Source organism: Anopheles marshallii, chromosome 2 (assembly GCF_943734725.1).
Source record: "Anopheles marshallii chromosome 2, idAnoMarsDA_429_01, whole genome shotgun sequence".
In the NCBI taxonomy this organism is placed as follows: Eukaryota; Metazoa; Arthropoda; class Insecta; order Diptera; family Culicidae; genus Anopheles; species Anopheles marshallii.
This window is the reverse complement of record NC_071326.1, coordinates 65,126,007-65,149,099: the sequence shown is the minus strand read 5'-3', so window position 1 is coordinate 65,149,099 and position 23,093 is coordinate 65,126,007. Positions and strand designations below refer to the sequence as shown.

Below are 23,093 nucleotides of genomic sequence, written 5' to 3'. Positions count from 1 at the left end.
CGCTCCAATGCGAAATGGAAAGCTAACATTATAATAAAACAATGCAACGTGATTAAGATATAGCTTATGTGTAACGAACAATATGCTGTGTTGAGTTTTTTTATACTTACTACTATACTTTCGCTTGTATCTCGTGCTTGTTTCTGAGATTCTCTTACTCGCCCGACAAAGTTGTTAATGTTTGCACCTCCAGTGAGAATTATCACTCAACGCCGACAAATGTTACCGTGGGTTAGCGGTAATAACTGGAACAGAATGTACACAACATGTGTCCGTTTCCTGTACTCTGTACACTGTCCCTAGGGAAGAATCATTTGCGCAGTGGATGGATTGCTCTTAATGTGGGTCATCTCGGCGGGACCTCGCGGGACCTACGATTATTACCACTTACTGTGACGTCGTCACACCTCATCAACCACCAACCGAGTAGCGTGGTTTACTATGCGTTATCAGCGAACGTTTGTGGACATCCCGGCATCGTTATCAGCCGGCTTCATCCTATATGCACTTATGCCAATAAGCAGTGGTAACTTTCACGGCTGGTCAGTGGCGTCCAGATGCTGTGTGCCAAGCGATCCTACCTGTGCCCTGATGCACGATACCGCTACGATTATCAGCCCATTTGACCTTAGCGAGGACAAATCATTGCACTTGACATGTTTGCCCGGGTGCGTGCGTCTCTCAGGGTCTAGGGCTCGGCATCCGACGCTATGCATGTACGTCAACGGATACGCAGATCCTACCGCAACATTCACCGCCCTAGCCAATGGAAACGCAACAGCATCACATCATCTCGTGGACACTCGCTAGACGCGTGATGCGCCACGATAAACGATGCATGTCGGGTGAGTGCATCAGCAGGAACCAGTGCATCGTACTACTACGTATACTACACTAACGATCAATTGAGGCATCACGTAATGAAACGGGAATACGCAACGTAATGCCACAGCATGAACCGCAACAATGTGGCGTGATCCGGTGGTGAAAGAATGTTCTTTTGTTTGAGTGAATAACTTGCACTGACTGAAAAAAATAATATAAATATTGTCGTTTTAAGGACAGAATTTTGTTCGAAATAGTTCACGCAATGGTTCATAATCTGTGTGACGATATCACAACTAGAGACGTTCGGAGGTTAACATGAAACTTACTTTTTACAACAAAGTCTTGAAGATCTACAGTAGGAAGTTGCCACCTTTCTAAAATTTCTCTGATCGTCATCCGCCAGAATATGGCTATGAGAGTCTCATCAGCATGGGCTGAACGATTAACCATTCGAGATTTAAACCCAGATCGGATGTATGATGACGAGTATGACGAATATAGAAGCATTCATATTCTCCAATTATTTTGCTAAAAATGTTTTTTTCCTATTCAAATAATAGAATTGTGTTTATAGAATCTTTTGAAAAAAATCTGCAATGTGAATCTTTAGTGAGGAGTTAACCAAATCATGAGTCGACTCATAAAAGATTCGAGAAGCCTCATAGTTTGATCATCAGGATTTCTCAATCTATAAAATTTTAACTACAAAATATCTTATTTTATAAGCTAAAAACATAAAAAACAACCATAAAAGCATTACTCACTTGAAATTAATCAATCTGAGGATTAAGAATTCAGAATGGAGATTCAAAGTGTTCAGAGTTCAAATAGTTTAAACAGAGTATAATAGGAATATGCATCATCAATAACCGAAAGTGTAAACTGAAGTGACAAAAATGCTTTTTTTGGCTGCAAATAAGAGAATGGTTTTAGCTCGCGCTAGGTGGATTTTATCCGGTTCCGTAGAGCTCGGCGCTGTAGTGTGTATATTCGACCAATAAACGTACACGCGGACGCAAACGTAAACAACACCAACACCAGCTGGAACGTCGTGCACGCAATTGTATAAATAAAATCGTTGCGCTCGCCGCTGGACCTATTCACGTTCGAACCGTCTTCTGATCTAGCCGATCGCATCCAAGTGCTCTTACCCTGCTAGTTGCAATCCATTTACAGTGTGTCCTATGTCTCGCTATTCTACATCTGTGTATTGCGTAGCATTCGGGTTATCCCAGCCTACCGTTTGACAGTTGGTGCGAAAACCAACGAAAAGAACAGAGCACCGTTTTTGGTGAAAGTGAGCAAAGTGTGAAAGAGAAGCACCGAATCAAAACAACCGTACAGTTTTGTGTAGACGGCTGTACGTAGCAGACCCATTTCGTCCTCACGTCTGGCCAATTGAAAGGAATGCCCTTTAACTGCAGTCGCGATTGTGTAGGTATTCGATACCGCATCAACTCGCTGCACCAAACCTGGAAGTGGCTGCACCAGACCATCGCCCTGCACGAGTACCTGATTTCGATGAGCGCAGCTGACACGAATAACAGCAGCCGAAAGTCGCACCATCCACTGCAACAGGGCCTCAACAGCACCAGCAGCATTACCGTGGCGTGTTGCTAAATTGTCTACCACAAGCATTTCAAAGCCCTCGTACGCAGTGTGGTGACGAAAGAAAAAAAAAGGGTGCATTATCATTCCAGTTCCAGTGTTTTACTTAAGGCATTAGTTCTTTAGAACCTTAATAGTGTGTAAAACGAAACTCTTCCAGCCTTGCATTGCCTGCTTATTGTGTTCTTTTGGATTGTTAGTGATCACATACCAAACCCGTGTCTTCGGTCTGTATAGTCAGCAAACAGTCATCACAAAACTCTAGTCATCTGGTGTCTTTACCCGAAAAGGACTACGAAACTATAATCGTTAACTGTGTGTGTGTGGGAATGTTCATGTGATTCCCCTTGGAGGTAAAAATAGAAATCGACTTCCCTCAAAAACCATCCGTAGCTAACGTGTGGACACTGCCAATCTTAACCAACGTGTAGCAAATAGTCCTCCGAAGACTGAATTACGTAGTGGGAGTGTGTCCGAGAACATCTCTGAGCAAGAACGTTACGAAACCAACAACTGATCGGGCCAAAATTTAATCCAGTGATTTACCCCTTCCCCGCGAAACGTCAAGCCAACAGGTGGTTACGAATTTGCGTATCAAAACAAAGGAACCGGCCAAAAACAGCGGTCTGTGCTGGAGCAAAAAGGCACACAACGCAAAAAGCAAGCGCAAAATCCACAGCCGATATAACAAAGAAAGTGTAAGCGAAGTCGCACATATACCGTGCGTCTGTTGCGTCCGTTTGAGTGTGTGTTGGTGAATCTGGTCGAAGCGTGTGTGTGCGTGCAAACACCGCGAAATACGCGAAACGAGAGCATCGCGATCGGAACAGCTGGTTATCAACGTACGAAGAGTGAAAAACCTCCCAACAACACCTCCCTGTGCAAGATGGCTGCCTTGGTAGTGAAACGATCGGTGCGATCACTCTGCCGGATGTACGTCCTTTCGTCCCCGTCGGCGACAACGCATGTTTCTCAGCAAGCACAAACGTGTGCCTACTCCTCCTCCACGAAGCATCCGTTCCAGGGCAATGGAGAGGGCAGTAGCCCAACAGGTCATCTGACCATGACCAGCAGCAGCAAGCAGATGTCAACGGCCGACATCAAGAAGATCCCGGATGCGGAGGTACGCAAATCCGTCTTCATCTCGCAATCGAACGATGTGTTCACGAACCTCGCGCTGGAGGATTGGATCTATCGGAACTTTGACCTGACCAACCATCACATACTGATGCTGTGGATTAACAAACCGTCGGTGGTGATCGGCCGGCACCAGAATCCATTCTCCGAGACGAACGTTTCAGCGCTGGAGCGTAATGGGATCGAGCTGGCTCGACGTAACAGTGGCGGTGGGGCCGTCTATCACGATCTCGGTAACCTGAACTGTACCTTCTTTATGCCGCGGGCCCGGTACGATCGAAAGTACAACCTAACACTGCTGACACGCGCCCTTTATCGGGAGTACGGCATCAACGCGGAACTTTCCGCACGGGACGACATTGTGCTGTTGGGCAAGAAGGTAATTTTGATAGGAATTATCGTTTTTTTTAAATGTCTTTTTAGGTCATAAAACGAAACTTTTAAATTTAAAAATTTAGATTTAAATTTAAAATCGGAGTATGGAGCGACATATCTCTACAGGGCTCAAATTCTATCAGATTATATCAATTCTATCAAATGAAGAAAACACCCTAGATGAACGGATTCATAATTTGAAAATTCCACTGGGAATTACACTGGAAATCGTACGATCGTTTTTCGATGTCAGCACCTCGACGGATTAAAGAAAAACGATCTTCTTCAGTGGCACTACAACCTCACGAGGTCTATACCTGCTATTTCTGGCTTTTTTTTCCGTAATTGGATAGTCAATCTTTCCTACGGGGGATTGCTCCCGACGTAATTTTGTACCGGTTATATACCGTAGAACCAGCTCCGCTGCCAAATACACCACCTTAGAAGTTTTAAACCCCATGTTAAAATTAAGAGCTGAATTAAACAGCGATCTGCATTGCCCTCAATGAGATAAGGTTTACTTTTCGTTCGAACAATATAATAACTTCCAACGAAGAACATGCACTAAGGGAAAAAAATATCATTTTCTTACGTGCAAACCGTCACGTCCTCTTAGTAAAAACGATGGAATCAACGCTACATTTATTTATTTTTTCCTGAATCTTTCGATGCAAAGGAAGGAATGTGTATCTCGCGGCAGCGCAGGGTAGTTTCACGTGTTACGAGCATGACCCATCAAACCGGTTCTACCGTACGCGTCCAGTTCGGAAGGAAGAGAGAACACTACACGCGACGCGGTTTCCGCACACACATTCGCGAACTCGCGCACAAAGCAACAGCCTCACACCACCGGTGCACGTGCACCGGGTGCGAATTTGCATGCCGTACGTGCGCGCTTCGTTGGGTGAGTACGGTTGTATGCGTGTGTGCCCACCATCATTCGGCTGCGCGAACAAGCCACTTCATGCGAACGCAACTTAGTAGAGCGTAGAGGGTTTCTAGATAAGCCGAAGGAAGCGTGGAATGGATTGTTTGCCTTCTTGCTCTTTGCTGGACAAGCTGGTTCCAATGACGCCTGCCGGAATGGTCCTACGATCCGCAGTTGACCGCGCTTCACCCTTGAACCTTGGACGCGTTTCGAACTCTTAAGCTTCACTGGGATGCTACGTGGGGACAATAACGGGCAGATTGGTCTTGTTCGTGTCTGTTGCCAGGCAACTGCAAAAAGAGTCACCGTTGTTGTCCATGTTTTAAGGTGCCTCCTTGTGTCGTTGCTAGGTGCTTTTATTGCTTGCGATGTGGACACCCGGCTGCTGAATGATATCTAGTGACTGGAAGCTATTAAACCGGACCCCATCTTGTATGTGTGCACTGTTGTACTTCGCCCAGCTGTGGGATGCCGCGATGTCAATGACATTTGCGCTGAAGAACTTAAAACACCACACTTTAAACCAAGAATACTTATAGGAAAACGGTTTAAAAACGCATCCCTGGTAACATATTGTTTCATAGTCCACAGGAACGGCTTATCTGTCTCTGGATTTTGCAAAAAAAAGAAGCAAAGTCATCGCGTCTGCTGGTGCGGCCCTGGGTGGTAATACCATTGGCGTGTAATTTGATGCTTATCTGGAAAGACATTAAGAATAGAAGTTGATTTAGATTGTGCACTAATCTAATCGGTTGTTTTTGTTTTTCCACTTTGCAAATTGGACTCTGTTACTTTGTGAACAAACTTAATAAGAAACCTCAATCTTACCATTTCTCAATAAGAAACATTCGCTTGACACTCTTTGCATTAGTTCTAATTGACGATTCGTTTTTCAACCCATTTTTTACAGATATCGGGAACAGCAGCTAAACTAGGCCAACCGAACGCTTATCATCACTGTACACTGCTTGTAAACTCAAACAAGCTTCACCTGGGTGCATCCCTTGCGAAAGATAACGTAAGTATAGAAGGCTTAGGCAGCAAATCAAAAAAGCGTTGAGAAGAAAAACAGTACACCGATATGCTCTCCCGACGCTTCTGTTGCTATGCCAAAATGCGAAAACAACAGAAAAGCAATAACAATCGTACAAGCGAACCGGAGCGAATACACCCATACGACGATGGTCTGATCTAACAAGATAAACCGGTTGGTCACACCATACCATAAATAGTGTCACGCGTCTTCAAATGCGTCCCGGCATCTCAATGGCTGGAACAGAACCCAACGAAGCACAGTGTCAATGAAAGCGAGAGTGTGTGTGCGCTTTTGTTCTATCTGGGAGTGTAATGAAAAAAAAAAAAACACACACACACACGAACGATCAAGCTTTGTAATGATAAATTATCATAATGATAACGCTTTATGGAACAGCTGATAGGGAGATAGACGGGGGCGTTGGTTTGCTAAAAAAACACATAAATTGCATCCGCTGTTCCCTCGCAGCATGTTTGTTCCGCTTTGTGGTTGTGGATCACCTTTACAAATTTTAAATAAGTCCTCACTGCAATCTTTGCTGAGAGAGTTTTCTATTCTATAAAATAGATAGAGTCCACTGTCACTCACTGCAACTTGTTGTCAATTTCTGCATCGTTCTCAAACACGCAACGGCTCACAGCTGATTGGCGTAAAACGAATAAATTGTGTTGCATCAGCCTCGCCACTATCGCCGGCCCTTTGTTCGTTCGCGTACGAATTCGCGGATGAGTTCATCGTGTCGTTGTACCACGCAAGGGGTTGCTTTACCTCATATCCTTGACCACACTCACTGAACTTTGGACGGTGAGTCTTCCTTTTCCGAACGCTGGAGAAGCATCGCAACAACAGAACGCTCAACGTTTCGAACGCAGCCAGGCGAAACCATGTGCGAATCATTGCTGATAAATTATATCTCCGATAAGATGCGCGTAAGGAGAGGAAACAAAACATGCCCAATGGAAGCGGGTGAGGATGTATATGTTTGGTGCAGAAATTAAGGCCAAATGTCTATGAACTGGTTCGGTGTGCCGGTTCGAACCGGTACGCCCTGCTCTATGTAGATAAGCCTTCTTCCCCGGTCTTTATTTATATTTGGAAGAACGGCGGCGAATGCGTGAGGTAAGAGCTTGTTTGCTACACAGCAGATGATAAGCGCAGTCTTGGGGTGTGGGGGCCAAATGTCTGATGAAAATAATGTGCCACTCGTCCCATGTGCTTGATATGGGTGTTTCTTCCCATTAAAAGATTGTGTGTTTGTAGTACTTTGTCTAGAGCCTGAATTGAACGATAATGATTGCCAAACGACCTTATTTTGAAGCTCAACACGCCGGTTAGAAACTTTCCGCTGTCAACAGTTGTTAATGGAAGATTCGACCATCAACGCCGAAAGAAGAAGAGGCTTTCGCGTGTACAAACAATGGGTCGTTTTGCGACGAGGGAGATAACAGAATAACTGGCGAGCATATGCTTTTGGTACGGAGATGTATGGAAAAATACCAACCTCATTCTTGCAGATAAAATCCATGATCCTTTCAGCAAATGATCAACTGCTGGTAAAAGTAATTTTCGACAAAGAAACACAAGATAAGCAAATCAGTTTTGCGAGTGCAAATGAGAAATGATAAAACGAAACCCTCATCATTTACTACAAATCTCTATGCTCCACTCCACAGAACAACACAATAACTCATTATAGATAGAGGATGAGTAGACATCTCATAACACCTAGCAATAGAGACATTTCTAACATTGTTATGATCGTGAAACTTCTAGCGATCACTAACTACAAAGCAGCAGAACATTAACAAAGTCAGTGATCGCTGAAAAATAAGAGAATAGGAAATTAATATACCTCGGATTGGAGATTAACGAGGCAAAAACCAAGTTGATGGTGGCACCACCAATTTCCCCTGCTAATAAATCCCAACTTACGGTAGTGGTAAGGGTGACGTACTGATAGGTGAGTACATTTTGGTAGTCGTAAAAAATTTCACCTATCTTGGGTCAAAGGTCAGCATCGACAACAACGGTAATGTAGAGATACACACTAGGGTGCTGGCTGGTCCGGTCATTCTACAGACTAAGGAAACTTCTCTACTCAAAACGCCTTTCTCGACGAACGAAACTGGGAACTCTATCGAACTTATATAGCACCAAAACTGACATACTCCTCTTAGACAAGGTTCTTTTAGGTCGTCCACATGGGCAGAGGAGGCGTGGTAGTTTCTAAACCTATGGGTCCTATGACCTCATAAACTATGAGTACTAACCTATGAGTGAAGTAAGTCAAGAAATCAAAAGCTGGCAGGCCTTAGACCTGTTAAGGCAGATGTTTCAATTGTGTTAAGTAAGTCAATAGTTATGTCTCAATTGTTTTGTTTTGTTGAAAATTCCTCAGAATAAGATAATTACTTAAAGCGCGGTCGCCATAAAATACATTCAATTGCAGCAACCGACTATCTGTGTTTATAAGTAAGTGTAGTGTCACAGATACCCAAAGCAATCCAATATTGTCCAATGTATACCACAGTTAAAAATAGTAGCTTATAAATGAACGGGACACCTCCTGACATAACCTGTGTACAGCGTTAATGAACGTCTATGTAATATTACATTACAATGCGATCCTTCCCTTAAAGCTGGAATGAAAGATCACAATACTAAGACATTCTAATAGATCGACCGCATCGAAAAGACTGGCTGTTACAATCGTTACATTGTACGCGACGCTAGTTCAACTAGCTCAATATACTCCGTTTAACATGCTGACTGCGTTCTCAGGCGTCCCGCAAAAGTATCCCCCATCGTACCGTACACTACCTCTCAAGTCAATCTCGGTCACTTACGATTCCCCAGACCAGGCCATCAATTTATCTTGATTAAAATCGTTTGCTTCAGCTCGTCGTTTAATGAAAACTGGCGCGAACCGGTTCCTCGTCGATAGAGCGAACCGGAATGATGAAGGGCCAGTCTGCATACACACGTTAATACCTCCTCTGCACACGAAGGGGCATCTCTATGCGCAGGTGGTGGTAGTGCACAAAGAACCGGCAATGTACGAGACGATGATGCGTTTTGAGCGCTATATGACGCCGTAATATGAAGCTCTCGGTACAGCCACGCGCCCTTTGTACTGCGGACGGGTTTTTGATTTCGATTCGGGAATAGAAATGAAGGACACCGGTTAATACGGGCGGTGTTTTGGGAGGTGTTTTGTAAGCAATTGGGGTGTTGAGTGGGAAGGAGAGAGGCATTCGGTGCTGATAAGAGACTGTTAAACAATCTCGTTTCGTTTGCTTTGGATTGTCCAAGGTGGGGGTTCTTTGAGCCCCCTCTCACTTGGGGGTTATCGGTGTAAGATGAGGATGAACATAAGCATTTCGGTGTAGGGTTTGTATGTATGGCATATTATATATGCCGAAAGAGAGAAGCAAAGTCTGTAGCTTGAAGCATTCTATAGAATTAATTCATTGGTGTTGTTTTCGTTCTCCATTTGCGTACAGGTTGAAATAACAAGCAAGGCTACCGCTTCCATTCCTTCGCCGATCAAGAATCTTGTTGACGTAAACCGAACCGTAAACATCCAGCAACTTCTGTCGGCCGTTGGGTAAGCGATTATCTGCGATCCGGATTTGCAACTACGTTGCAATGTTGCAATGAAACACAAATTTAATCCCACACGCTCGGTGTGACTCTTTGTTGCAGCTATGAATTTCTTCGCACACCCGCCACCCAACTGACCGATGGTGGTCGCGAGCTGTTGATGAAGCAGCGCGGCTTCCAGCTAATCAATCCAACGGACAAATGGTTCCCTGGCATTACCGAGCTTCGCGAAAACTTTGCCTCCTGGGAGTGGCGGTTTGGCAAGACGCCCAACTTTTCCGTACAGAAAACGATCCAGCTCAAATCGGCCGGAGCGCATCAGCATGAGATGAAGGTGAAAGTGGACGTTGAAAAGGTGAGTCTTATCAGCTAAAGGATGAGCTTTGTAGCCAGGGGTTTGTGTTTGCTGGCGGTGCGACTAATCGCATATTTTGTTTTGTCTTCCTTTCTTATCACAGGCACTTATCAAAGAAATTAGTCTCGTCCTGCCCAACCACGAGCCGATTCCGGTTGTGTCGGATATGGTGGGCCGCATGTATAACGAGGATTGTTTCCATGGTATCGCGGAAGCACTGCGGGGTGCAAACACCGAGAATATGCAGCAGGCGATGGGATTATGAAGGTTAGTCCTTCCAGCGACGGCCGTATCTTCTCGCCCATCTGCTAATTCTTCGTCGACGATCGTAGAAGGAGGTGGCGGACAGAATGATGGAGGCAGTTGAAAGCGAACGCGTTCCGTATGCTGACTCATGGAACTACGTTTCTCTCTAGAATTCTTGAGCAAAAAAGGGGGTGTGAAAGGAGGGAATGCTGAAGTGATTTGAAATTCAAACGCAATAGTTAACAGATGGTACTAACCCATCACCACCAGTGCAGCAGTAGGTCCGAGCCGAAGGCTTGTCCCACCAGTTAGCAACAGAGTAAACAAGGTGGAATCGTACGAATGTCCCCTTTCGGTATACCTCAACCCTGAACTTAGGCGACGTTTAACGGGGCAACAAAATAACGCACTCGTGTGCACCGCCCATCAACCTGAATAGGTATGCTTAGGGAGGTTAATCGATGGATACACCAATACTTCCGCTCTTTGTCTACCTGTTCGGTTGTTGTAGGATTAGGAAAGCAAAATCACGACATTCATAATGCATGCGGAAAGGGTTGAATCTTACTTGAATCGGGACCGCTAAACGAACCTAGTGACAAACCTTTTGTACAATACGCAAGCAAACAAACAACAACAACCTTCAACGACGGCAAACGACAAGGTGGTTGTGGTCAATCGATCGACCTTGCATAACACACCCGACCACCACAACGGGAAACATTAAGCACCGCTAATCAGCTGTTGTTTGTCGAAGAAAAATGCAATCGAAAGCACCGAACGACCCGGCTATGCACGTACAGGGGGTTGAGCCTTTTTTCTTTGCCTTGCTGCACTAGTTTGCATTTCATCGTGCTTTTAAACCCACTATTGACTGAAACCGTAGGAACCATCTGGAAATAATCCACATTTGCAAATCAGTGCGAGCAAACTTATCTGTTTACTTTTTTGTAATGCCGTGAGAATGCTTACGCGAGATAAGGCTTGTATAGGTTTTGTGTGTAAATTTAAATGTGATGTTGCAGATAGACGATAAATTGTGATTAGACTAAAGTTGAACTATACAGACAGTAGCGAAATTGGTATCACAAACATTGGTTTAGTATATACCATTTAATTAAAGGAAATATTCGTTTACACGCTATGAATTCTATTCAGACCGGACTTTAGCCCCAATGACAATGCAAGTAAAGGACAGCTTACAGTTACAGTAAGGACACAGCTTCAATCAGATGGCTATCAATTATCCCATTTTTGTTAGGGTTTTAGTTACTTATGTTAGCGCTCGTCTCAGTGTGTGTAGGACCTTCGAAATGTGAGGCCCACCACCTCGGCTTGCAAATGCAGGAGGATACATCAAGAATACGATCATATCATTTCGTCTCGACACGCCGCTAACAAGTTTTAATTGAATGGCCGGTTGTTGTTTGGTAGGTTAACCTTCACATGTTTATTTCCTCGCTCCTGAGCTCCTGTATTTTTTACGTGACCTTGCTTAGTTTTCATACACTTTCTTCTATTCCAACCAGAGGTTAATAATATACTGGTAGTGTTCAGGTAGAGATTTGTAGCGTAAGATTCAGACTTTAACGAAAACCATCAAACCAGTTCGTATAATTGTTGATCATAAAGACCAAATAAGATAGACTGTAGTACGAGTGCAAATAAATAAAAAAATGTATAAGAAGCAATGACGATCTTGTAAAATGTGCTTCTTCTAACATCGTGTGTATACCTAAAATAGCTATCCATCAGTTGTCTGGTGATCTTCATATAAGGTACGCAGGATAAGCGTTTGGAAGAAGTAGAAGTCTTTCAGGCAGAATCATTAACGCCATCACAGTGTTATCATCCACCTCCCTAAATGCGCCTGCTCAAATAGATTTTTCTTTTGCTAGGTTCTCATATGCCATTCTAATGAAATGACCAGCCCTCAAACTCAAACATAAAGATGATTAGTCGGCGAGTGGGCGCTGCAGCTTGCTTTAAGTTTGTGTGTAGTTTTATGGAAGAGTTTGTGTTTCGCGGGTAATGGAATGTAGAGATTTGAATAGTAAATAATCTGCTACTAATCACAATTCTGCAGATCCGTTGCATTGTTTAACTTCTTTCTCGATTGCCGTTTAGTGCGAACTGAATTTCCCTATCTTTGGTCAGATCAAGTCATTGCTATCGTAAAGAAGGTTTATGTAGTTTGCAGTGTATATTTTGCATTGAAACTACTCAAAACCTGCGAATCTTTATGTGCTCCAAATGTATTTGATTGATTTTTGTGAATAATTGTGAATAATTGTGTGAATAATGTGTGATTGAAAATTCTTAAACTATGATCGTGTAAGCACGACATTATTCTTGTATACGAAAGTGTGCTTTTATACAGCGAAATCTTACAGTGAATCGATTTCAAGAACGAAGTAGAAACTTGAAAATTCAAATATATTTGACCTATTCCTCCAAACACGAACAGTTATGAGATCTCGTGGCATTAACCTTACAAGAATACGGTATAAACAGTGCGTCATTTTGACACCGGACAACTGACAACTGAGCTAGACATCTGTCCGAAAACGTCAGGCACGATTTCGTTCTCATTTTGCAAAAAGTCGCAAGTTTGCTCTCAGCACCTCGGAGAAGGTTTTACTAACTTTTTTCGACGATAAAAATGTCGTACGTTGCACGCAAAGGACCTGCCGTCTATTGTGAGTGTTCTGGAGGGGGTTTAAACGTTCAATGTTGATTCTGTAATGGATTTTCACTGCCCAAACGTTTTGTTTTGGCGAGACAGGCTGGTGCATTCGGCTCTGTAAATTACATAATGTTATAGAAATTTGAATCCTTGTGTTGAAGCGAGAAAAGAACTGTTGCATGGTTTGTTTACTAATTGCTGTGCGTTTTATCGTTCTTTTGCAGCTGCCCTCGGCAAATGGGCCTATAACATGGCCGGTTTCAACCAGTACGGTGAGTGTTGGTTTGTTGTTATGGCGAGAAAGGATAGGAGCCCTTCGTGCTGGGCCCATTCTGAAACATAAATACCAATGTTTATTACATTCTTCCTAACTGTACGTCGTAGGCCTCCACCGTGATGACTGTCTGTACGAGAACGACGATGTTAAGGAAGCGATCCGTCGCCTGCCTGAGAAACTGAAGGATGAACGCAATTACCGCATTACACGCGCTCTGCACCTTTCGATGACGAAAACCATTCTACCGAAGGAACAGTGGACGAAGTACGAGGAAGATACCAAATACCTTGAACCTTACCTGCAGGAGGTGGTCCACGAACGTGAGGAGAAGGTTAAGTGGGAATCGAACAAGTAAATTGCGACGCGGTTCGAAAAATACGCATAGCCGTGGGTTTGACCCGTGCATTGGTGATGGGCTGGAAACATCTTGCTTTGGGTGTGGTGTAGATTGCACCCAACCTTGCCATCTTCACGGCATTTGTGTATTATTGTGAAAAAAAACAAATTAGGAATAAATCATGTACCGTTGAAACACACATCGATAGGCGTGTTCACAATTTACATTAAATCATGTATAAATCGCATATGAACCCAAACCGATCTAAAGCGCATTTAGAACTGCTCCTGACAGCGGGAAAGCTTTTTCGAAGCAATTCCAAAAGCTTATCTGCTGTCAGCTGATTTTGACGGCAGTGTTTGTTTACATGTGGAAGCTTTGTTAGTATGGCTGAAAAGATCACTTTTTGCAAGATGTTTTTTTTGTTGTCGAAATTTAATCAAAAAGACCACGAATGACTGAAAACCGAGATATAATTATAAGAAGTAAGTAAAGTTATTGAATAACTACATCTGATGTGGATTATTGTCAGTGATGATTGGCATAATGGTGAGTGCGGTGTCGTAATTGAGCGCTCCAGGAATAGGCAGAGCAGTGTTTGCAATGGATTAATCTCCCCCACATGTTTTTATCTGTATCAAGCGTGTAATTATAGATTGGTCGGGAATATTAGCCCATTTGATAAGAGTAGTTTATTAATCGATATTCACTTTTCTTCGCTATGAAACTTGTGGTACTACGCGTTGAGTGGTCAGAACCTACCGATGAACCGAGCGGTAGGGATGCTAAATTAGATCGTAACAAGCTGCTTAAAGTGCATATACTTTACCTTATGTTTATTTGAATAAGGTTTTTTTAATCTGTTTTCGTGCTGTATGCTTTTGGCATTGGTTCATAAAGAAAAATCACCCCGCCGCCCCGTGGTCGACTAAAGGGCAATTATGTTCGTCATTAAAAATGTATCATTTCGGTGAATGTACTTCTAATCGTTTCCGTAACCTATTTTAATTGCAGCGTACAAGTGCAATTACATCACCAGCTGGCCTGTCCACAGACAACCGTCTGCCCGCTTCTACCGCTAGCACCGGACCGTAAACACTGTTCCTGTTTCTTGCTTGCTTACGTTTGCGGGGTTTTTGTGACGACCCAACTAACGTCACGCCGCAAAAAAAAAACCGTGTGCCAAACACGGCTAAACATACGTCGTAATATACATGTGCCAATCCAACACGCCAAGCTAAAATGGTCGTCCTGAAAATTGTCCCAAATATTTTAGACTTTGGTCGCTTTCCGACAGTTACCACAGCGAAATGAAGAAAGTCTGGGCGTCGCATGTCGGATCGTACGCCGAAGGACAAGGTGCAAAAAGAAGGTTGATCTTTAATGTTTAAACCCCCTTCCTAATGGTACCCATTTGTTGATACGTTTTCCACTTCGTACCGGGTCTTAATTAATACGCCAGCAAACCTGAACGTATAACTCAGCTACGTGCTGCACTTTTTCTCTGCCTTGCCAGAGCTCAGGGAAAACGCCGAAAAAAAAAAGAAATCGACAACGCAAATCGTCGTACGTAACGCACGCGCATCTTAACTGCTTGTCAAATTTGTTCGCGCACAGGAAAGATTTTGCGAGCCGGTGTATATTTTACCGCGACCTTTACGACTATTAATGTACCACACGAAGCCCAGCATTCATTGGAAGGAAAAACCGATCTAGCGAACGGAATTCGTTACCGGTCAGTTTTGCTACACATTTCATACTGCGTGAATCGCGTCGCTTTGCTGCGCATAATTTTAGTATGCAGTGTTTTTTTTTACGTGTGTACAGCTTATAGCCATTTGGAAGAAGCAAAAGTAACCAGTTTTATGGTTCACTGGCGTATAATAGTAATTTTGTACGGTTTGGCAGTTGCCTAATTACGCGATCAACTTGTGCGTCACCGTGAGCGAGTGTGTCAGTGAATTTTGTTGATACACAGGGCCGCCGGATGTTGATGCAGCTGGAGCCCGATTGGCCACGATAGTGTGGTGTGCTGTAAGTGTGGGTGCAAATTGCCATTCGCAGCGCAGTAGCACGATCCGTATCGCATATCTGCACAACCATCCGCGGGTGCTGTCCGGTGCTAGTGTGTGTGGGGCGCAGTGTGTACAGCAACAGTGCGATTGTTAATCGCGACTCCGGCCGGCCGAGCTCATCGTCAGCATCGCGGGAATTGTGCGTATTCAGCGGCCATACTGTACGCAGGCATGTACTGGTCCGTCAAGCGGCGCGCTCTCAAAAGGTGATTACGAATAGCAGTGCGTGGTTCCAGTGTCGGTGTCAGATGTTTACTTTTTTCCCATCCAATCTAAGCGTCCATAGTAGGTATTGTGTGAAAGGAAACTAAAAGAGGCAAAAACTCAGGACAAACAACTTATTGCGTGCTGTGTATACACGGAACGCTGGTAGTAAAAAGGGCGTCTCCATGACGACGTCGAACGGGTGTGCTGGGATGTGTTGGTTAAGTGCTGCTGTTTGTGTGTGTGTGAGAGAGTTTGTGTGAACTGCCCCGCATAAAAAAAACTCCCGGGGTGAAAACCAGCGAAATATCCAACACGCGAAAAATTCGCGGTGACAAATTAACACACCACAATAACAAAGCCGTGTGTTGATACCAGATTGACAGTTCGGTAGTTTCGGCATTGAACCGCGGGCGCGATCCGAGCACCGACGTGGCGGTGTATAAAATCCGACCACGATTCTATAAACAAATCAATCTAATCGTTCAGACGACAAGAAAGTGAATCCTCGAGCGGCGGCCGTTTTGTGCTGGTCCCTTTGTTCAAACAAAGGGCGGCTCGCTTGGGGCACTGAATTGGAAGAAGCATTTCCTGCCTTGAACCGCAGTCAGTGTTGTGCGTGATTCATATTCCTGCCTACTGTGCCGTGTACATATGATCAGCTGCTACTAGATCATACGCATCCAGTTCGCTCGTTTTGATTTCAGTGATCCTCCCGGCCAGTGTTTAATGTGTGATGATTGGCGCTTCTTTCCTTTAACCTCCATTAATTTCCACCAAATCCTTGGCTAGACAAAGGAACCGTGTGTGTGTGTGATCCCTTGACAGGCTTGCAGAAAGTTAGGGCAGCAATAACAACCACCAAAGCAAAACGCAACAAAACCATGGCAATGTTCGATCTCGATCGGCTCATTACCGACCTCTTCAAGACGACCGTCCTGCCCGGGATAGCGATCGGGCTGTGGTTGACCGATTTGTAAGTAAAATCATCCGTTCCGGATATGCTGCACACTCGTGGTACTCGTCCTTTGGCGATCGCCAATTCCTTTGTGTTCTGTGTCGATCGTGTTGTGATTTATTTTCTTCTTTGCACTGCAGATTTGCCTTTCAATGTTATGTAAGTCGGGTACACAGCTATCGTCTGGCGATCGTTGCCTGTGGTGGGCATACACATTGCAACCTTCACCCCAGTGGCCGGTTCTGGAAGGATGTTAATAGAATTAAAGCGACTGGCAAACGGTCAAGGGCGTAGAATGGTTGGATAGAGATGGTTCTGGACACAAATTCAAATAGTGCTCGCAAATGCATAGCTGCCGTTCTAGAAGTTGCCGTTCCAATGATCAACGGGAGCCCATTGTTCGCTTTCGTTTAGCTATTGCTATGCTTCCCTTGCTATTTGGCCGTGTGTCTTTATGAAGAAAATAACAAAATAACTCATGCTTTTATGGCGCCATCGTGCTAAATTGGGGATCATTCAGCATATGCTGCCCGTTTTCGATTCTACTGCTCTTGTTATCTGCATCTTGTTTGGCTGTTTTTGGTTCTGCTTCACCGGTATCGCGAATGCTTCACATGAAACGTTTATAAACAAATTGTTTCCTTTACGTAATCGATAGATGAACTTTGTATTTCCTGGTTATCATTCTGGCAGCATTCTTGACGCACTTGCTATTGAAATAGATGGGGGGATTCATGATGCAAAACACTCCTGGTTGCAGTAAACATGTGCAAATGGCTTAACTTTTTATAGAACCCAACAAGTACCGAGTACCTTCACATATTTTTGGTAAAAGTCTTTTTGAACTTCAATGTTCCACATGAACATAATTTGCAGATATCTTTTTCTGTCGCTCTTTTTGAGCACTTTTTTTGAAGGTTGCTCCAATTTTAAATCATTAATTTTATTTGTATTTAAATTTTGTTCGTTTGTGAAGCTTTATGTTTTAACTTCATAATGATAATAATTAAGATTCATAAACTCTCTGTAGCTTCGGTAAGCTGTATTATGATTATTCCATTTGAATAGATTTTTGTTTAAATGCTAACTACTTAAAAATTGCATAAATTGTAATTCTTTGAGATGTTGGATGCTTGAAACTAAGAGGAGTACTTTATTACTTTACTTGACTTAATACTTTGTTAACTTCACTGAATTGAGATTATAAGTCATTTAATTCGAACAAATATACATTACGATTTAAGAATCTAAATCAGATTCACTTAAATCTAATAAAACATCTTTTTTTTCTTTTGTTACCGAGACGTTCTAGCTAGTTGATTAATTTGTATTATTTTAACACTGTTTTTTGTCTTCTGATATGAATGTGCTTGTTAATTATAATTGACTATCATGAATCCTAAACAACTAAAACTTTAATTATTCGCATTCGAAGACTCGAAAGATATAATTCATTCGTTAGTGTTTGTTTTTGTCCAAGCTTTTAATCGATGCTTTATGTATTTTTAAGTAATTTCTTCCTGTAAAATGCAAAACAAAACAAAGTTTTGACACTGTGTTTTGCTTCATTTTCGCACTTGTTCGCACGCATGTTCATGAGTGTGTAATTCACTTTTTTATTCTAGAGTTCAAAATACTTAAAATCATGTTCTTTGTAAGACTCCCAACAACTTCCAAACTCAGTTAGGCCTCAGAGATTTTGAAATATTCTTTAGTGGTACTCAAAAAGCTACTAATCAGATGACAAATGCATGCATACAATTAAGTTCTATCGTTAAATTAAACAACTCACAGTTTTTTTCCATTCACATTGCTGTACTCAAGAACAACTTCCCTCGGAAATAATCATATAGTATGTTTTAAGATCGTTTCATGTAATGAAAGCAGATAAGGCTACAGCAATAATTCGCACTTATCTCGGTTTCGATTACGCTTGTCGAAGTTCTTATCTTAGTTCCTGCATTTGGTGTTTCTTTCGCCCAGGGAATTCTTGCTAATCGTTACTTGTACACGAGCCGATACTTGTAACTGCATTCGATTCATTCACTATCGTTTAGCTATTTCCAACGAGCCCCAGTTTCCCTTACGGCATATCTCGAAGTGAGAAGGCAAATACATTCTTGTACCAACATCAGCTCCAGTTTGCAATGTAGTATTCCAGTGTTTGTGCAAGATTGCCAAGATGCGCAGATTTGTCAGAGATTACGCGATACGTGCGAGGTGTTCTGCCGCTTCCTCACGTTTCAGTGTCAAGTGCAGGCAGGCACGACTTCGCGTACGAATGCACTATGTATTCGCACTCAGACACACACACACACACACAAACAGATCCACCGAACCAGCCCGGTTCGGTTGTGCCCAGGCTCGCGAAGAAGTAGTTTCATTCGCGCACACTAACTGCACTAAGCACAGGCTAACGCATTGCCCATCCTAATGCAGCGCAAAACGATGCCACTGTGTTGCAAGTAATGCACTTTTGTGTTTCGTATGTTTTAAGAAATTCGTTCTGCTTTGGCGGTGAAGACACGCGTAAATGCGTGAGCAAATGTCGAACTGCAGCGACCATAAGCATCTAATCGGGTTCCGTTCTCTTACTTCCAGAATCGGTAAGCTGACGTGTACGGTAGTGCTGATACTGTTTGCCATCGTGTTCGTCATACTACCGATCATCTTTAAGTTCTCGGTCACCGTACAAAAACACATCCTGTTCCTCACGTTCAGTAAGTAAATTGTCCCTTCCCCCTCCCCTCATGGGTGTGTTGTATCGAACCTGAATTGACTCTAATGAAATTTTATTACACTCTCGCTACGCACAGTAACCTATCCGCCGAACCTGGACCTAAAGCGGCCGGAAAAGAGTGGCCTGTACGCGACGAGAAACTTCTACATCAATTACCGCGATCAGGAGGAGGAGATCGATGTGAACATTGCCGTTTGGCACGTGCTGCCGAACGATTTGGTGCGCCGCTACGCGAAGGAACTGCACGTTGATGAGGTAAGACAGAGGAAGACGGGTGCCGACGTTGGGCCCTCCACTGCTGCAGTGGCACCGCTCGGAACTTGCTGCCATTTCGTGCAAATTCGTGCATGCATGCTGCCCTCGTGGGGAAAATGATCGTGTGTCGTTGTGGTGCTATTTTTACGAATTTTTGTCACAAAGCGGCAAACCGAGGCGCACGCTCGCGGATGGTCACACGACGCCATTGTTGAGGCACGACTGATGTTTAATCCAAAAGCCGCCGGATCAGGCCTGACCTTACCAGGGGACCAAGGGGTACGGTTATGATCATTTTGATCCATTATGCAATTAGACAGGCAGTGGAAAGGGAAGAAAACTATCGAACGAACAAGGTTAAGGGTGTTTTTTTTCTATTTTCTTTTAAAAATGTTCGAGCACCGTCGCACTGCTGCTTTCTCGAGGGAACAATACTACCCTCGAACAGCTGCAAGGAAAGTCGACAAGAGAAAAGAAATTATTAATATAACCCGGTTACGGGTTTACTTTGTAGGATTGTTTGTGTGATGAGATTCGCCTTACAGGTGTTGGGAATGAATATTGTATAACCCAATTTCACCGCATGTCCGGTTTTACACCTGACACTGATTGATGTAGACGAAGTAAACTGATGGAAAAACAAGGAACAAAGTTTCCATTTGATTTTGGAACTTTTTGTTTTATTTTTTTTTTGCCTACCTGTTTTCCGTCATAGCAAAAAAAAAGAAGAATTAATGTTTTTCTTTTACCAACTTTATCTGCATCTACCAGATATCGATTTTCATCAATGGTGGGAGGCTTCAAAAAGATGAAATTTCAACTCTGCACATTGTAGAGACTTCTTTATTTCTGACATCTTGCTAAAATGCTTAGACCATTCAAGGAAATAGTGATCATTTTAATCTGATCGCAACATTGAAAATGTTCTAATTTAAATAGGATACAGATCTGCAAATGGATAGATATACGCGATCGAACAAGTAATACAATGCTTTCTGTGATAATTGGTTGAACAAAATGGTCAACGGCTAACCGGCTAATTTGTCTTTGATATATGTGTTTGAGAAACTTTTCGGAAGACTTGGACAATATGTGTACTTAAAAGACAAATTAATTAATTCACTTCAAAAGTTTCAATTCCAATGATTGGTGATCCTGTAGTATTGAAAATGCTGATAATTTTTGATCGATCAATGTACTTTTTTGACATCTGAAGAGAGATCAAAGCTATGAATCGTTCTACTAACATAAATTGTATAATATATTATGTAAACTCCACTACATACATAATTTTCATAGATGTTGATTTTTTTGAATATTTGCAATAATCATTAGGTTTTAAGGTTAATTAAGTTAATTTTACACAACAAAATTATTCCAAAACTCTTCCCTTTGTCTACTCTTTCCAGAGAAAGTTATCGAACAAAACACTCCCAACGATAGATGGCAGCACTAGCAATGGAGGAAGCATATCGCACGACTCGACGGACTCCGTTGGCGATGGATCGGATCGCTACAGCCGGTTGGAAAAAGTGCTCGGAACAGATCATTTCAAGCTAACGGATGAAGCACACCAACGGGAACTGTTTGAAGAGGCTCTACGGGCAACGACGAATGATGTTGTACTGTACCTGCACGGCAATACGGCATCCCGCGGTGCACCGCATCGGGTCGAGCTGTACCAGACGCTGCGGGCCCTCAACTATCACGTGATAGCGATGGATTACCGTGGGTACGGTGATTCGGCCGATGTGTCACCAACGGAACGTGGCGTCGTGTACGATGCGCTCGCCGTCTATCAATACATTACTAGCATTACCAAGAACCCGGTCTATCTGTGGGGCCATTCGCTTGGTACGGGCGTTTCCACCCATCTGCTGTCGCTGTTAACCGAGATGAGTCTTCCCGGCCCGCGAGCACTTGTACTGGAAAGTCCTTTCAATAACATTAAGGAGGAGATATGTGCCCATCCATTTTCGAAGGTATATGACCGTGGCATGATGTTGGGTTGTTTACAGAGATAACGTTGTGTTGCTTGTGTTCTAGCTGTACCGCCATCTACCTTGGTTTGACTTCTTGATCTCAAGACCTATGTACAATAATAAGCTGCGCTTCGAGTCCGATCAGCATATAGCCGAGTTCCGTCAGCCGGTGCTGATACTGCACGCGGAAGATGATCTTGTTGTCCCATTCGAGTTAGGATATAAGGTACGTATCGGTGAACGCGATGGGCAAAACAACATGCTAAAGGTGGTGGTTTTGTTCCCATGTTTCCTTTTCGACAGCTTTACCGCAGAGCGCTAGATACGCGGGGCAAATCGTGGGGACCGATCGAGTTCCATCGATTCGAGAAGAGCAGTCACTACGGACATAAATATATCTGCCGGGCACCGAACCTGCCAGAGATTGTCGTACGCTTTTTCCAAGCCTACCGTAATGAGCAGTACTAACCGAAAAGGGGAAGAAACAAGAATGTGTTGTTTGGACGCGTCTGGACATTACGTGAGACTCTCGCTTAAGACAATGGGCCATATAAAGCATACGAAAGAAGCCTTTTACCATGTAGAAGATAAAGAATAGGTGCGAAAGTATTTGCATGCATAGAACAGGGTATGTATTTGTGTGCGTGTGTTACATGCAGTAAGAAAGTGCTTTCGGAACGGCGATCCATTTTGCATCCGGTTTCCGTTCCACCTGCTGTAGTATACAGTTGACCAAATGTTAAACACAAACCTTCGAATTTAGCGGTGGGGTTTAGTTGCCGAGAGGTGTGGGAATGTTTCGTTTTCCACGGGGAAAGCAACTAGACGATACGAGCGCGTTGTTTACACCCTTTCCATCGTAATGATGTGTACCTTTTTAGATGCACTATTTCGAGGATTAATACCTATCAATAAATGAATAACCGAGGAAGTTACAGTCAAAGCTGTCGCTACTCTATTGTTGTAGAGAAATGGTATTATTTGAGTACGAGTGTTTACTTTTTTAGCGGGTTTGGGCTAAGTCATCTTCGAAACTTACAGAGAACCGAGAGGGAAACTCCATTGGCTTTACCGGTATCTGCGGTCGAGTGCTCAATCCGCCGTTCATTTATCTCCTTATTGTGCATAACGTCCTCAAACTCCAGTGATCGTTTTAGTTCTTTGTTTCCTTTATGGATCCTAATCGGTTGAGATTCTTCTGAACACTGACAAAACCTATTCCTGATTGCTCACGAAGCTGCTATATTATCTCAATAGTGTCCAACCAAAGAAAGAGTGCAACTGATTGACTTCGTTTATTTTACAATCCCTCGGTATAGGCCGCATATTGGTGGTCTGAAGTCCTGAAAATAATAAATCGTACTGGAGGACTTCAACATTGTTTATAAAGTGACCATCAATAACTAAAAGCTTACAAGTTCTAATGTTAATAGAAAGGGAATAGTTCGTCGGCTATTCGTAAT

The 23,093-nt window shown here is 43.2% G+C and overlaps 4 protein-coding genes across 5 annotated transcripts; all 4 read left to right on the top strand.

Annotated features, from left to right (window-relative positions):
- Positions 1-2,235: 2,235 nt before the first annotated feature.
- On the top strand, positions 2,236-2,448 carry LOC128708638 (uncharacterized). The gene has a single exon (XM_053803618.1). The coding sequence runs from the start codon at positions 2,236-2,238 to the stop codon at positions 2,446-2,448; it is 213 nt and encodes a 70-aa protein (XP_053659593.1).
- Positions 2,449-3,322: 874 nt separating this feature from the next.
- LOC128706887 (lipoyltransferase 1, mitochondrial) lies at positions 3,323-10,135 on the top strand. 2 transcript variants are annotated; one of them, XM_053801831.1, is made up of 6 exons: positions 3,323-3,453; positions 3,511-3,952; positions 5,787-5,894; positions 9,416-9,519; positions 9,618-9,870; positions 9,974-10,135. In XM_053801831.1, the coding sequence occupies exons 1-6, from the start codon at positions 3,323-3,325 to the stop codon at positions 10,133-10,135; spliced, it is 1,200 nt and encodes a 399-aa protein (XP_053657806.1). The 2 variants fall into 2 exon arrangements, with proteins under 2 accessions (XP_053657806.1, XP_053657805.1); XM_053801830.1 differs by having other exon boundaries at positions 3,323-3,952.
- A 2,643-nt stretch (positions 10,136-12,778) lies between these two features.
- LOC128719455 (cytochrome b-c1 complex subunit 7-like) lies at positions 12,779-13,434 on the top strand. The gene is made up of 3 exons (XM_053813078.1): positions 12,779-12,815; positions 13,027-13,074; positions 13,187-13,434. Exons 1-3 carry the CDS (start codon positions 12,779-12,781, stop codon positions 13,432-13,434), a joined length of 333 nt encoding a protein of 110 aa, XP_053669053.1.
- A 3,145-nt stretch (positions 13,435-16,579) lies between these two features.
- On the top strand, positions 16,580-22,098 carry LOC128719901 (lysophosphatidylserine lipase ABHD12). Its single transcript, XM_053813541.1, has 6 exons — positions 16,580-16,671; positions 19,255-19,373; positions 19,470-19,648; positions 21,058-21,630; positions 21,695-21,856; positions 21,934-22,098. The coding sequence occupies exons 1-6, from the start codon at positions 16,580-16,582 to the stop codon at positions 22,096-22,098; spliced, it is 1,290 nt and encodes a 429-aa protein (XP_053669516.1).
- The last annotated feature ends 995 nt before the right edge of the window (positions 22,099-23,093 follow it).

What these genes read in the sequence shown, in the direction of transcription:
- LOC128708638 (XM_053803618.1), top strand. Translation starts at nt 2,236, where the DNA reads ATGCCCTTTAACTGCAGTCGCGATTGTGTAGGTATTCGATACCGCATC.
- LOC128719901 (XM_053813541.1), top strand. Translation starts at nt 16,580, where the DNA reads ATGGCAATGTTCGATCTCGATCGGCTCATTACCGACCTCTTCAAGACG. An exon ending in GGGCTGTGGTTGACCGATTT is followed by an intron (nt 16,672 to 19,254) that starts GTAAGTAAAATC and finishes TCTTACTTCCAG; the next exon opens with AATCGGTAAGCTGACGTGTA. An exon ending in CATTCGAGTTAGGATATAAG is followed by an intron (nt 21,857 to 21,933) that starts GTACGTATCGGT and finishes CCTTTTCGACAG; the next exon opens with CTTTACCGCAGAGCGCTAGA.
- LOC128719455 (XM_053813078.1), top strand. Translation starts at nt 12,779, where the DNA reads ATGTCGTACGTTGCACGCAAAGGACCTGCCGTCTATT. An exon ending in CAAAGGACCTGCCGTCTATT is followed by an intron (nt 12,816 to 13,026) that starts GTGAGTGTTCTG and finishes GTTCTTTTGCAG; the next exon opens with CTGCCCTCGGCAAATGGGCC. An exon ending in GGCCGGTTTCAACCAGTACG is followed by an intron (nt 13,075 to 13,186) that starts GTGAGTGTTGGT and finishes TGTACGTCGTAG; the next exon opens with GCCTCCACCGTGATGACTGT.
- LOC128706887 (XM_053801830.1), top strand. Translation starts at nt 3,323, where the DNA reads ATGGCTGCCTTGGTAGTGAAACGATCGGTGCGATCACTCTGCCGGATG. An exon ending in CAACTTCTGTCGGCCGTTGG is followed by an intron (nt 9,520 to 9,617) that starts GTAAGCGATTAT and finishes TCTTTGTTGCAG; the next exon opens with CTATGAATTTCTTCGCACAC. An exon ending in TGAAAGTGGACGTTGAAAAG is followed by an intron (nt 9,871 to 9,973) that starts GTGAGTCTTATC and finishes TTCTTATCACAG; the next exon opens with GCACTTATCAAAGAAATTAG.